This window comes from Pezoporus occidentalis, unplaced genomic scaffold, assembly GCF_034315485.1.
Source record: "Pezoporus occidentalis ecotype Australia unplaced genomic scaffold, CSIRO_AGI_Poc_V1 ctg899, whole genome shotgun sequence".
In the NCBI taxonomy this organism is placed as follows: Eukaryota; Metazoa; Chordata; class Aves; order Psittaciformes; family Psittacidae; genus Pezoporus; species Pezoporus occidentalis.
This window is the reverse complement of record NW_026916261.1, coordinates 1-14768: the sequence shown is the minus strand read 5'-3', so window position 1 is coordinate 14768 and position 14768 is coordinate 1. Positions and strand designations below refer to the sequence as shown.

General features: G+C 45.9%; 2 protein-coding genes and 1 pseudogene across 2 annotated transcripts; 1 reads left to right on the top strand and 2 right to left on the bottom strand.

The window, feature by feature from the left end:
* Positions 1-1870: 1870 nt before the first annotated feature.
* On the top strand, positions 1871-2859 carry LOC134156689 (olfactory receptor 8U3-like). Its single transcript, XM_062604961.1, is given in 3 exon segments — positions 1871-2083; positions 2086-2297; positions 2299-2859. Coding segments are annotated over 3 exon segments (951 nt in total). The 5' UTR covers positions 1871-1905.
* A 5805-nt stretch (positions 2860-8664) lies between these two features.
* Positions 8665-9621, bottom strand: LOC134156688 (olfactory receptor 5AU1-like; annotated as a pseudogene).
* Positions 9622-13150: 3529 nt separating this feature from the next.
* On the bottom strand, positions 13151-13802 carry LOC134156690 (olfactory receptor 5A1-like; the record flags this gene model as incomplete). The annotated part of the gene is made up of 1 exon (XM_062604962.1): positions 13151-13802. A coding segment is annotated over one exon (537 nt), but the record flags the coding sequence as incomplete, so codon positions are not given.
* Between the last annotated feature and the right edge of the window lie 966 nt (positions 13803-14768).

The window sequence follows — 14768 nt, the reverse complement described above, 5'->3', positions numbered from 1 at the left end:
GACTCTTACTGTTGCCAGCAGGACATGACAGTATCCACATATGCCTGCTCTTTAGATGCCCATTTCTCCTTCAAAGCTGCATTTCATCTACTTCTGAACAAAATCCATTCCTTTTCCTATGTGATTTTTGTTCCTTCTTGGTACCATTGCTCTCTGTGGTCACCTCCAAGAGGTGCAAAATGGTCACAGGTGTCCCTCTAGGTATCAAAAGGCAGAAGTTTTGAAATAAGTGGCTAGAAACTCATGGATCAGGATTTCTTATACAACACCACCATCTATTGGACGTTGCTGGGAATAGCCACTCCTTTTTCTTTAAGATAAAAACTTTTTCTTACGTGCTGGGAAAGTTTGATTAGCCAAGTGGCTTGTTCTTGCCCAGGAAACTGAGAAATAATAGATAAATAAACTAAGGCCATCATGTTGCCTCTACAGTTGGCTGATCCTATGTAGACAGTTTACTTCCTGACCCTGTTAAAGCAATGTCAGATGGTTTAACAGCTTCAAATGAAGTCCCCTCACATTTAGAAATGATGCTTTAAACCCCACTTTTCCTAATGCAGTTCTTGGCTGAGGCTTCAGGTTGTATGAAATGTAGATTATTGTAGAATCACAGAGTGGTTTGGGTTGGAAAGGAGCTTGGTTCCAACCCCCTGCCATGGTCAGGGACACTACACACTAGACCATGTCACCCAAGACTCTCTGTCCAGCCTGGCCTTGAACACTGCCAGGGATGGGGCAGCCACAGCTTCTCTGGGCACCCTGTGCCAGCGCCTCAGCACCCTCACAGGGAAGAGCTTCTTTGTTATATGTAACCTGAACTCCCCCTGTTTCACTTTGAACCTATGACCCCTTTTCCTGTCACTCCAGTCCCTGATGAAGAGTCCCTCTCCAGCATCCTTGTAGCCCCCTTCAGACACTGGAAGCTGCTCTGAGGTCTCCACACAGCTTCTCTTCTCCATGCTCAGCAGCCCCAATGTTCTCAGCCTGGCTCCATATGGGAGGTGCTGCAGCCCCTGATCATCCTCGTGTCCTCCTCTGCACTTGCTCCATGTCCTTCTGATGTTGAGGATATCAAATTCACTCTGCCTTTTAAATGTTTTTTTTTTTTTCATTAAATAGCCTGTGCTATCCATACACAATTTGAAGTGCTAATTCCTGGCAATTTAAATGTTCTCCTTCTCCATCAGTTGTTTCCTCTAGATCCACAGATCCCTCTCAGAAAGTGTCCCCATTGCACATATTTACTCCTGACAAAGCCATCCCAGATTTTGTAACGAAAGCAAAGGAAAACACATCAGATCTCAAAACAGGTTTATCCCATGTAGGTGAAGGATTTAATTCCTTGTTGTTGATGTATGTAAATCACATCCATCACCACCTAAATAATCCCAGGGGAGCAGCTGGGCTTATTTAGGTGCTCTCTGATGCTGAATTAAATGGGTGAGGATGCCTATACAGTAACCAAGTTCCTGGGTTACTGGTGGATCCATCCTGGTAACCTGCATGGGGTAGGAAACCCACCTTTTGTTACAGAACATTAAGTGCTAGGCAGGAATAACCAGGGTCATTCCCTACTAGGGCTTTTTGGGAGCAAGGAGGTGACTTCTGTCCTTTCCTTGAAGGCCCTGCAGCCCCCTCTCATCTTTGGGAGCACAGTAACGGAAGCATTTCTGATTGAAAAGTAAAGGCAGCTGCATCAAAATGAAAAAGAAGTTGTGCTTTTATTTTTTCCTTCTAAGTAGCAGCATGTGTGTGTATATAAAAAATACACACTTTCTATTGACTTAAAGTGGTGTAACTGATTGATAGATAAAACCTCACATTCTTAACATTATTGAGGGATTTGGGCCTCTTCAGCATTTCAATTTAAAGACATAAATCACGCAAACTGCTTATAGGTTTACTATGGTTGAAGATAATTATATGTCCCCCTCTGAGTTTATTCTCCTGGGCTTCACAAACAGGGAAGACCTGTGGGTGATGTGCTTTGTCTTATTCCTTGCCATCTATGTGGTTACCTTCATAGGAAACCTGGGAGTGACTGCATTAATCAGAATGGATTCCTGCCTACACACCCCCATGTACTTTTCCTAAGCCACTTGTCTCTCCTGGATGTCTGCTACTCCTCTACCATCATCCCTCAAGCCTTGCTCAGCGTTCTAGTGGAGAAGAAGGTGATTTCCTTCATTAGATGTGCCACTCAGCTCTTCTGCTTTGCAACCTGTGCCACAACCGAGTGCTACATGCTGGCTGCTATGGCTTATGATCGCTACATGGCCATTTGTAACCCCCTACTCCTACCCCATGGTCATGTCCCAAAGGCTTTGCATTGGGATGTTGGCTGGTGCCTACTTAGCTGGCGTGATCAGCTCTACCATACACACGGTTTCCATATCTCGTCTCCCGCTCTGTTGTTCCAAGACGATCAATCACTTCTTCTGTGATGGACCACCACTGCTAGCCCTCTCCTGCTCTGACACCCCTGCCATCGAGGTGATGGTTGCTGCCGTGGTGGGGTTCAAGGTACTGAGCACCACGGTCTTCATCCTCATCTCCTACTTTTTGGTCCTTTCCACTGTCATGCGGATGCGGTCTGTGGTTGGTCAACACAAAGCTTTCTTCACCTGTGCCTCTCACTTCATCTCCATTGCTTTGTACTATGGCAGCTCCCTCTTCATGTACCTGCTCCGCATCTCCAGCCATTCCTCAAAGCATGACGAGGTGATCTCCATGCTGTACTCTGTGGCTGTCCCCATGCTGAACCCGCTCATCTACAGCCTAAGAAATGTGGATATGAAGAATGCCATGAGGAAAGCAAAAAGTAGAGTCCTCTCCTCTTTGTCCATTCATGGTTCCTAATCAGCTGAAAGGAGAGGGCTACCCTGCCCTGGTGAGGAGAAGAAGCTAGCTGGATATTGCACCTTCAAGGATGGTTGGATATTGCACCTTGAAGAGGATGGTTGGATATAGCACCTTGATGAGGATGGGTGGATATAGCACCTTCACAAAGTAGGGACTAAGCATACTTGGAAGCATGACACCTGGAAAACATGCTTCTCCTTAAACCAAGGCTACATTCTGTGCTGGGATGGACAGGACTTTCTCTGGCTGCAGCCTGAGACCTGACAGTGACTGTGTATTGGAAAGAAAGTTGTTGTCCAATGTGAATGTTACATAAATATTACTTGAAATTAATATATTTTATTATTTAAATGCTATTAAACATAACAATAAACTTTATTTCAGGGTTCAGAGAGCAAAAGGGAGAAGGTGGTGGCTTTGCCCTGCTGGCATCAAACCACCTGGTATCTGAGCTCATGTTTTATATTAACAAATGATTTCTGATTTTATTTCTGGTTTTAAAAAAATATTAACTGATATTTCCAGATATTTCAGCTCCAGACCATAAGGTTTGGTCATGTGAAATAACAGAGGGGATACTGAGGTGAGCTGTTAAGCAGAAGTTTCTCCCTGTGAGGGTGCTGAGGCGCTGGCACAGGGTGCCCAGAGAAGCTGTGGCTGCCCCATCCCTGGCAGTGTTCAAGGCCAGGTTGGACACAGGGGCTTGGAGCAAGCTGCTCTAGTGGAAGGTGTCCCTGCCCGTGGCAGGGGTTGGAGCTGGAGGAGCTTTAAGGTCCCTTCCAACACAAACCAGGCTGGGATTCTGTGAAATAAAGCTCTGACAGTCTATTGGTCAACAAAGCCCTTGTGCTAAATGGGGACAAGTCATATCTAAGCCTCTGCTCTGCTGTGAATTTAAGTAGGGGTGTAAAGGGGCTGAGTGCTGTTACGATGGAGGATCAGGGGTCTTCCTCCGTCCTGAACAGCCAAGGTGCTGCTGGCCTGGGTATCCTGACAAAGCTGATGGAGCAAGTGCAGTACCCAGCTGTCTGCTTCTGGGACTTCAAGCTGCATTATTCACCCTGCACAAGTGCACCCATGTATTCTTAGTGCCTGTTTTTGAATTCATGTAGTTCTTTTCAATAATCTTTGAATTATATATTGCTCTTCTTTTCTAAATTTGGTTGAGGCTTATTTCTCCCTCTGTTATATTGATTTTCCCACTTCACAAGCCTTGGTCTTAGCCCAGTACCCAATGGGGAAGAAAGACATTCAAAACCACTCAGAAATCCTTTTCTACCCTCCTCCAGTGCATCTCCTGGACTGTCAGTCTGGTGCCTTCCAGCAGAAAAACAGGTTGACATTGAAAACATCTAAAGCCACCTGTGTACTTCTTCTTCCTTCCCCACACGTTCATAGCTCAATTTTCTCCCCTGTTTGCCCCATCCTTTGTGTTTTCTAAATGTCTGGGACAAGGTTATCATTCAATATTTCTACTAAGGGTTTTATAATGTCTCTTCATCTAGGAGAAGCATTCAGGACACACCGGCACTCAGGATTCTTCAGATGAAGACTGGGAAATCTGACTTCATCCTGCTATATCCTCAAAGCAGCCACGTTTTGAGCCAATGCTTTTGACCAAAGTGTTGTACAATCACTAGTCAAGTGTATGGAAATAAACGCATGTGATGGAAAGGACTCCCCATGACCAGCGCAAACCATCCACACAGAGGATGCTTTGTTGTGCTTGTTTTCAGCTCCCTTCAATGCAATATTAGATGATCTCTGTGGAAGTAAAGGGCTTCCTCAGGGAAACACTGAAAGGAAGAGGTGTGTGATAGATGGGGAAAGACAGAGCAAACTGTCCTGGGCCTGTCTTCCTGGGTAGGTCTCTGCAGGAGAACTGGTCTTGGAGGTGTTGATGCAGCCAGAAGGAGTTTGGGGAGAGAGGAATTGAGAGGTTGTTTTGCTGATCAAGTCAAACTAATTATCCGATGGAGGAGGGTCCTCTGGGAGAACAGTTTGCACAACACAAGCCTCTGAGGTAATGCCTCCTGTGAGATAAAACCCCTCCACCAGCCAGCCTGGAGCATCCTGCTCCCAGGCATCTCTCCTTCAACCCATCGCATGGTCTCCAGGAGGAGCTGCAGGCACTGCATCCACCACCACCTTCCTCTTTAACCAAGCAGGTACAAAAGGGTTTGATGGGTGGTGGGTCCAGTTTGACCCTGGTCATGCTGCCTCTCACATGCTTGATGGCATGTTGAATTTCACTCTTCTTCAGGGACTGTATTGATAGGGCAAGGGGTGATGGCTTTAAACTGAAACAGGGAAATTCAGGTTGGAGATAAGGAAGGAGTTCTTCCCTGTGAGGGTGCTGAGGCGCTGGCACAGGGTGCCCAGGAAGCTGTGGCTGCCCCATCCCTGGCAGTGTTCAAGGCCAGGTTGGACACAGGGGCTTGGAGCAAGCTGCTCTAGTGGAAGGTGTGCCTTTTATGGCAGTGGGTTGGAGCTGTGTGAGCTTTAATTTCCCTTCAACCCAAACCATTCTATGATAACCCATGGTGTGAATAAAAGTGCCCTAGTATGGGGTAGGTTTGCTTCAAAAACACCAATGTTCCTGACCCCATCTACAACTGATTTAGTGATATTTTAGCATGAGAATATCCAAGCTAAAGCCTTAAAATTTTGGTTTATATATGGTATATTTTGTATTTTACACCCTTAGGTGGATATTTGGGTTGGTCATAGGAAGCTCACAAATGGCAGCAAAGCTCTGTAGAGCCAAGAAATTAACCTTATGCAAGATACAAGGCAGAAAAGAAAACTGCCGCGGTAGCAACCCTTCGAAAAGCATTCTATGAACAGACGTCCCCGGTCGGTGCCCTGAAACCGGGGGGTTTGGTTACAAAACCATCGTTTCCCCCAACTCGCAACAGCACAGGGTTTCCCACCCCCCCTTCCTTTTCTGATATTCCCCCCTCCATCAGAAGGTGCCGCGGAGGAGGTGTAACCCCCTGCTCCCCCACCACCCCAGTTCCGAAAGTAGGGACTTTGAAAAGGACAGAGAAAGTATATTAGAAGGGATACGCATGATAAATGTCGAGAAATCCGAAAGAAAGAGGGCGGTGCCTCGGCGCCGGATCGATTGCGGCGCCACTGTGAAGCACGCAGTAGAAAATAAGGATCATGCGCGAGCGGGAGATTTAAAGGAACCGCGAGCCTCTCCAGCCCACTACGCCTTAGAGTGAAAAAAAAAAAAAAAAAAAAAAAAATTTTAACTCAGTCACGGAGGAGCCAGGTCTGCAGATGGCCACATACCGAACGAGATTCATCTGATAAGAAAGACACAGCTGCGAGCAACGGAGACCCCGAGTTCGGCGCAGGATCAGCCCCCGAATCCCCTGAATCCGAGCCAGATTTATATCCTCTGCTTCCAGACCCTGACTCTTTGTCTCCCGGGTCGGTCTGCTCAGACTCACTGGCCCTGGAGACGCTCAGTTGTAACAATGGGTAACCAAAGAGGTGAACATTACTGGGGAATTTTCTGCAATGGGCATTTTTGCATATCCTGTGTTTGCTACACAGCAGGGGGCTAAAGAGTAGGAAGCTCTTGATCTCAAAATACTTAAGGAGGCCTGACAGTGACCACGTATGTGTTAAAATTCTCTTATACTCAAGCTGTATATGTTATGATTTTTTCTTGCAATTGACAGGGGGAGCCCATACAGGCTTGTGTTGTGAAACTGTTCTCCCAAAGGACCCTCCTCCTAGAATTTGGATAATTAGTTTGACTTGATCAGCAAAACAACCTCTCAATTGCTCTCTCCCCAAACTCCTTCTGGCTGCATCAACACCTCCAAGACCAGTTCTCCTGCAGAGACCTACCCAGGAAGACAGGCCCAGGACAGTTTGCTCTGTCTTTCCCCATCTATCACACACCTCTTCCTTTCAGTGTTTCCCTGAGGAAGCCCTTTACATCCACAGAGATCATCTAATATTGCATTGAAAACAAGCACAACAAAGCATCCTCTGTGTGGATGGTTTGAGGTGCTCATGGGGATTAGTTTCCAAAAGGCAGCTTTATTTCCATACACTTGACTAGTGATTGTACAACACTTTGGTCAAAAGCATTGGCTCAAAACGTGGCTGCTTTGAGGATATAGCAGGATGAAGTCAGATTTCCCAGCCTTCATCTGAAGAATCCTGAGTGCGGGTGTGTCCTGAATGCTTCTCCTACATGAAGAGATATTATAAAACTCTTAGTAGAAATATTAACTGATAACCTTGTCCCAGACATTTAGAAAACACAAAGGATGGAGCAAACAGGAGAAAACCGAGCTATGAAAGTGTGGGGAAGGAAGAAGAAGTACACAGGTGGCTTTAGATGTTTTCAATGTCAACCCGTTTTTCTGCTTGAAGGCACCAGACTGACAGTCCAGGAGATGCATTGGAGGAGGGTAGAAAAGGATTTCTGAGTGGTTTTGAATGTCTTTCGTCCCCATTGGGTACTGGGCTAAACCAAAGTCTTGTGAAGTGGGAAAATCAGTGTAACAGAGGGAGAAATAACTCACAATCAACTTCTGGAAAGAAGAAGAATATGTAATTCAAAGATTATTAAAAAGAACTATATGAAGGCAAAAAGAGGCACTAAGCATACCTGGGTGCGCTTATGCAGGGTGAATAATGCAGCTTGAAGTCCCAGATGCAGACAGCTGGGTACTGCACTTGCTCCATCGCTTCGTCAGGGGACCCAAGCAAGCAGCACCTTGGGTGTTCAGGGGAGAGGAAGACCCCTGATCCTCCCTCCTAGCAGCACTCAGGTTTTTTACAACCCTACTTCAATTCACAGCAGAGCAGAGGCTCAGATATGACTTGTCCCCATTTAGCACAAGGGCTCTGATATCAAGAGACTGACAGAGCTTTATTTCTTTGAATCCCAGCCTGGATTCAATTACAGAGAGCTTACATGAAGAGGAAGTGGGGAGAAGTTACTGCTGGTTCCCATTTCACTGGGGATATAGCTGATGCAGTAAGGGGAGTCAGAATTCCAGACTGGTTTGAATTGAAGGGACCTTAAAGCTCATCCAGCTCCAACCCCTGCTATGGACAGGGACACCTTCCACTAGAGCAGCTTGCTCCAAGCCCCTGTGTCCAACCTGGCCTTGAACACTGCCAGGGATGGGGCAGCCACAGCTTCTCTGGGCACCCTGTGCCAGCACCTCAGCACCCTCACAGGGAAGACCTTCTGTCTAAGAGCTCACCTCAATATCCCCTCTGTCATTTCACGTGACCAAACCTTATGGTCTGGAGTTGAAATACCTGGAAATATCAGTTGATATTTCCTTAAAACCAGAAATAAAATCAGAAATCATTTGTTAATATAAAACATGAGCTCAGATACCAGCTGGTTTGCCAGCAGGGCAAAGCCACCACCTTCTCCCTTTTTGCTCTCTGAAGCCTGAAATAAAGTTTATTGTTATGTTTAATAGCATTTAAATAATAAAATATATTAATTTCAAGTAATATTTATGTAACATTCACATTGGACAACAACTTTCTTTCCAATACACAGTCACTGTCAGGTCTCAGGCTGCAGCCAGAGAAAGTCCTGTCCATCCCAGCACAGAATGTAGCCTTGGTTTAAGGAGTAGCATGTTTTCCAGGTGTCATGCTTCCAAGTATGCTTAGTCCCTACTTTGTGAAGGTGCTATATCCACCCATCCTCATCAAGGTGCTATATCCAACCATCCTCTTCAAGGTGCAATATCCAGCTAGCTTCTTCTCCTCACCAGGGCAGGGTAGCCCTCTCCTTTCAGCTGATTAGGAACCATGAATGGACAAAGAGGAGAGGACTCTACTTTCTGCTTTCGTCATGGCATTCTTCATATCCACATTTCTTAGGCTGTAGCTGAGTGGGTTCAGCATGGGGACAGCCACAGAGTACAGCATGGAGATCACCTCGTCATGCTTTGAGGAATGGCTGGAGATGCGGAGCAGGTACTGGAAGAGGGAGCTGCCATAGTACAAAGCAATGGAGATGAAGTGAGAGGCACAGGTGAAGAAAGCTTTGTGTTGACCAACCACAGACTGCATTCGCATGACAGTGGAAAGGACCTACAAGTAGGAGATGAGGATGAAGACCGTGGTGCTCAGTACCTTGAACTCCACCACGGCAGCAACCATCACCTCGATGGGGGTCACCTCATGGGCAGGGGTGTCAGAGCAGGAGAGGGCTAGCAGTGGTGGTCCATCACAGAAGAAGTGATTGATCGTCTTGGACTGACAGAACGGGAGACGAACTATGGAAACCGTGTGTATGGTAGAGCTGATTTGGCCATTTACAAGCTGCCCTAGGACTCACCAAGGTGTTGCTAGTGTTATCCAAGATAGCCAAGCCAAGAACATCCCAATGCAAAGCCTTTGGGACATGACCATGGGGTAGGAGTAGGGGGTTACAAATGGCCATGTAGCGATCGTAAGCCTTAGCAGCCAGCACGTAGCACTCGGTTGTGGCACAGGTTGCAAAGCAGAAGAGCTGCTCTTTCGAGAGCCCTACAGCACAAACTGTCTAAGGAGTGAAGAAAAGGATCATTTAAAATACGAACCAAAAAAGCCCCATGCTCACAGCACCAGCAGCCCTCTGGTTCCTCAAGGTGATGGTTTCTGCTGCCCTGAAATAAAGCAGAGGAGGTAAGGTTTGCTCTGCCAATGAAGGAAATCACCTTCTTCTCCACTAAATGAACGCTTCTCCAGCAAGGCTTGAGGGATGATGAGCCAGGGGTAAAACAAGTCAGATTACACATTAACCGCCAGGGAGCTAGCACCAGGGAAGAGAGGGCTTGTACGGAAGAGCCAGGTCAGGATAAAACAGGTTTTAAAATTAATGGCACCAGGGTGTGTAGGCCAAAATTTAGGTTTTATCCAGCCTTCAAAAATCCCCAAAGATTAATGCAGTAGTGTGTCATCCCAGGTTTCCTTTCCTATGAAGGTAACCACATAGATGGCAAGGAATAAGACAAAGCACATCACCCACAGGTCTTCCCTGTTTGTGAAGCCCAGGAGAATAAACTCAGAGGGGGACATATAATTATCTTCAACCATAGTAAACCTATAAGCAGTTTGCGTGATTTATGTCTTTAAATTGAAATGCTGAATAGGCCCAAATCCCTCAATAATGTTAAGAATGTCACGTTTTGTCTATCAATCAGTTACACCACTTTAAGTCAATAGAAAGTGTGTATTTTTTATATACACACACATGCTGCTACTTAGAAGGAAAAAATAAAAGCACAACTTCCTTTTCATTTTGATGCAGCTGCCTTTACTTTTCAATCAGAAATGCTTCCGTTACTGTGCTCCCAAAGATGAGAGGGGGCTGCAGGGCCTTCCAGGAAAGGACAGAAGTCACCTCCTTGCTCCCAAAAAGCCCTAGTAGGGAATGACCCTGGTTATTCCTGCCTAGCACTTAATGTTCTGTAACAAAAGGTGGGTTTCCTACCCCATGCAGGTTACCAGGATGGATCCACCAGTAGCCCAGGAACTTGGTTACTGTATAGGCATCCTCACCCATTTAATTCAGCATCAGAGAGCACCTAAATAAGCCCAGCTGCTCCCCTGGGATTATTTAGGTGGTGATGGGTGTGATTTACATACATCAACAACAAGGAATTAAATCCTTCATCTCCATGGGATAAACCTGTTTTGAGATCTGATGTGTTTTCCTTTGCTTTCGTTACAAAATCTGGGATGGTTTTGTCAGGAGTAAATATGTGCAATGGGGACACTTTCTGAGAGGGATCTGTGGATCTAGAGGAAACAACTGATGGAGAAGGGAATCATTTAAAACACCAGGAATTAGCACTTCAAATTGTGTATGGATAGCACAGGCTATTTAATGAAAAAAAAAAAAACATTTAAAAGGCAGAGTGAATTTGATATCCTCAACATCAGAAGGACATGGAGCAAGTGCAGAGGAGGACACGAGGATGGTCAGGGGCTGGAGCACCTCCCATATGGAGCCAGGCTGAGAACATTGGGGCTGCTGAGCATGGAGAAGAGAAGCTGTGTGGAGACCTCAGAGCAGCCTCCAGTGTCTAAAGGGGGATACAAGGATGCTGGAGAGGGACTCTTCATCAGGGACTGGAGTGACAGGAAAAGGGGTGATGGGTTCAAAGTGAAACAGGGGGAGTTCAGGTTACATATAACAAAGAAGCTCTTCCCTGTGAGGGTGCTGAGGCGCTGGCACAGGGTGCCCAGAGAAGCTGTGGCTGCCCCATCCCTGGCAGTGTTCAAGGCCAGGTTGGACAGAGTCTTTGGTGACATGGTCTAGTGTGTACTGTCCTTGACCATGGCAGGGGGTTGGAACCAAGGTCCTTTCCAACCCAAACCACTCTATGATTCTACAATAATCTACATTTCATACAACCTGAAACCTCAGCCAAAAACTGCATTAGGAAAAGTGGGGTTTAAAGCATCATTTCTAAATGTGAGGGGACTTCATTTGAAGCTGTTAAACCATCTGACATTGCTTTAACAGGGTCAGGAAATAAACTGTCTACATAGGATCAGCCAACTGTAGAGGCAACATGATGGCCTTAGTTTATTTATCTATTATTTCTCAGTTTCCTGGGCAAGAACAAGCCACTTGGCTAATCAAACTTTCCCAGCACGTAAGAAAAAGTTTTTATCTTAAAGAAAAAGGAGTGGCTATTCCCAGCAACGTCCAATAGATGGTGGTGTTGTATAAGAAATCCTGATCCATGATTTTCTAGCCACTTATTTCAAATCTTCTGCCTTTTGATACCTAGAGGGACACCTGTGACCATTTTGCACCTCTTGGAGGTGACCACAGAGAGCAATGGTACCAAGAAGGAACAAAAATCACATAGGAAAAGGAATGGATTTTGTTCAGAAGTAGATGAAATGCAGCTTTGAAGGGGAAATGGGCATCTAAAGAGCAGGCATATGTGGGTACTGTTATGTCCTGCTGGCAACAGTAAGAGTCAGCGTCTGGCTGGTAACTTTAGTAAACAGTAAGAACAAAGAATAAGAGTAAAGAATAAGAATATATATAAAATATATATATATAATAAATATATATATAATAAATAAAATGTAAAGGTTAAAGAATAAAGTATAAATAAACAATAAAGTACAAAAAAGAATAAAGATTTATTTCTTAGTGCTGGCCAGGGTCACATCCCTGTTTGGGTTATTTTCCCCTGGATTAAAGAGTGTTGTTCCCACTGGTGATGCCCCAGCTCAAGTGACCACAGGTGGAAAATCCCCATCCAGGACTCAGCCAAGCCTTCTCCTTCCTATCAGCCCAGCAGCTTCAAATCCATTCCCAGAGGAGCTTGTTAACACAGATGGATCAGGGACATCTCTCACCTTTGAGTGATGAGCTGCTAAAGAAATAGGGAAGTTTTGGGTGTGTGGGGAAACCCTGTGGTGACTGTTTTCCCTGGTGGCATTGCGATTTTATAGCAATCAAGATATGGGGGGGGTGCAATTTGTGCCAGGAATGACTCCTTGCATAGGAAATAAGGACTTTTGGTTGGGCTTCTTCATTACCTTCGATTTCCCTGTTGTTTCAGGGTGTTGGTGTGTTTCCATGTTTGCTTTGGGTTTCTTTAATCCCCATTGCCTCAAACCAAAGTGCAACTCTCCTGCAGCAAACTCTACTGATAACATTCTTGCCTTTGTTTTTAACAAACCACTGTGGGTATAAATTAGAAAACTCCTTAGAGCTTCTCTTAAAGGCTTTGAGAAAGGCAGAACTTGAGGAGGAAAACTGAAAGGGTGAAGTTCTACAGCTGCCTGAAAAGAGGTGGCAAAGCCCAATTTGACTGTGATTTAACTCAGCAGCCTGGTTCCAAACACAGACCTGATGAAGAATTTGCATTTCACTCACTTGGCTCATGCACAATATCCCATTGCTCCATAACTGCATTAAAACATCAGTTCATCCATTTAGATCTTGGGTTTCCATCCTTCCTGGGAAAAGCTTTGCATAGGAGCTGCCTCCCCTACCCAGCCCATAAATCACTGAGAACCCAACTAAACTGAGGCAAGGAAAATCAGTATCGTTGTGTGTTGGTGTTCACATTTAACACAAGAATATATTGTGTTATATATAAATATATAGGTTAGGATGCATTTAATATTCTGTTGTGGTATATATACACACATACATAAGTGTTTATGTGTATAATTTGCCAGTCATAGGAACAGAGACCTCCTAGATGTCCTTTCTGAACAATAACTATGTCCTGCTGGTCATAGTCACATCAGTGACTGGTCATGGTCACATCAGGTTGCTCCTGGCCTCATTCAGGCAGCTTCTGAACATGTCCATGGGTGGAGGCTCCACAGCCTCTGGGACAAAGCCTCATGTTACCCACATCCCTGGATCAGGGTTTTCAAAGCCTCACTGTGATTCTTTCTGCTGTTCTCCACAGAGCATCCTTCATCTCTTTGTTCCTCAAGCTGTAGATGAGGGGATTGAGCATGGGGATCACCACCGTGTAGAAAACAGAGACCACTTTGTCAGTGTTCAGGGAGTAACTAGAGCTAGGGCGTAAATACATGAAGATGGTTGTTCCATACAACATGGTCACCACAATCAGGTGGGACATGCAGGTGGAAAAGGCTTTTTTCCTGCCCTCAGCAGAACGGACCCTCAGGATGGCAAAGAAGATGAAGAGGTAGGAGACCAGAATGGCAGAGATGGTGCTGAGCCCAATGACACCAGCCAAGGAGAAGAGGATCATCTCATTGATGTACGTGCTGGCACAGGACAGAGCCAGGAGAGGAGGAACATCACAGAAGAAGTGGTTGATGACATTGGAGCTGCAGAAGGGCAGCCTGATGATGAAGGTCATCTGAATGATGGAGTTCAGGACACCCCCAATATAGCACCCAACCACCAGCCCCACACATAACCTCCGAGTCATGAGCTAGCTACAGTGGAATGGACTGCTCTGTGGCCATCTGCTCCAAGCTTGCCCTCTTACACAGCCCAAGGAAGAGGAGGCCCCTTCTGAAGTGAGAGCATCCCAGCTTCCCCAAACACCTCTGAGCAGATTCATTTGTATCACTCAATCCCATTTTGGTACCTACAGTTTGATGAGGCCAATGGCTACAGCAGCAGAGAGGGATCGATGTGACACAAACCAAGCCACTATTTCAGGGCCAGTGGCTAGGTTCATCTGTCCTTGTGAGTTTTCTCGTCTCTTATTTTCCAAGGTTCCTTAAACATACCATAAGCACCATGATAAGCGGCAGTGGCTAAATGGGCTACAAGAAAGATGGAGAAGGGCTTTGGACAGGGGCCTGTAGGGACAGGCCAAGGAGAATGGCTTTAACCTGCCAGAGGGGAGACTGAGATGAGCTCTTAGGCAGAAGTTCTTCCCTGTGAGGGTGCTGAGGTGCTGGCACAGGGTGCCCAGAGAAGCTGTGGCTGCCCCATCCCTGGCAGTGTTCAAGGCCAGGTTGGACACAGGGGCTTGGAGCAAGCTGCTCTAGTGGAAGGTGTCCCTGCCTGTGGCAGGGGTTGGAGCTGGAGGAGTTTTAAGGTCCCTTCCAACCCAAACCAGGCTGGGATTCTATGAGTACATCCCAGCAGGAATATTTCATCTCTTTAAAACCAACACAGAGGAGCAAATCTTTACCTGGCACTATTCTGAGCAGCCTCCCCAGTTGCTGCAGTGATTTCTACCAGAGCAGGGCTAACCTGGACCTTTCATGGTATGGTCTCACATACCTGTGGAAGGGGGTCACCTCTTACAGCTGTAAATTCTCTTCCACATTAGATGACACTGGATATCTGCACAGCAAATCAAGGGGATTATCTCTTGAAGGCATCTTCCTAGATTCCAAACAAGAATGTCTCTCCTGAATCTCCAAGAGCTTCCAGCCTATTT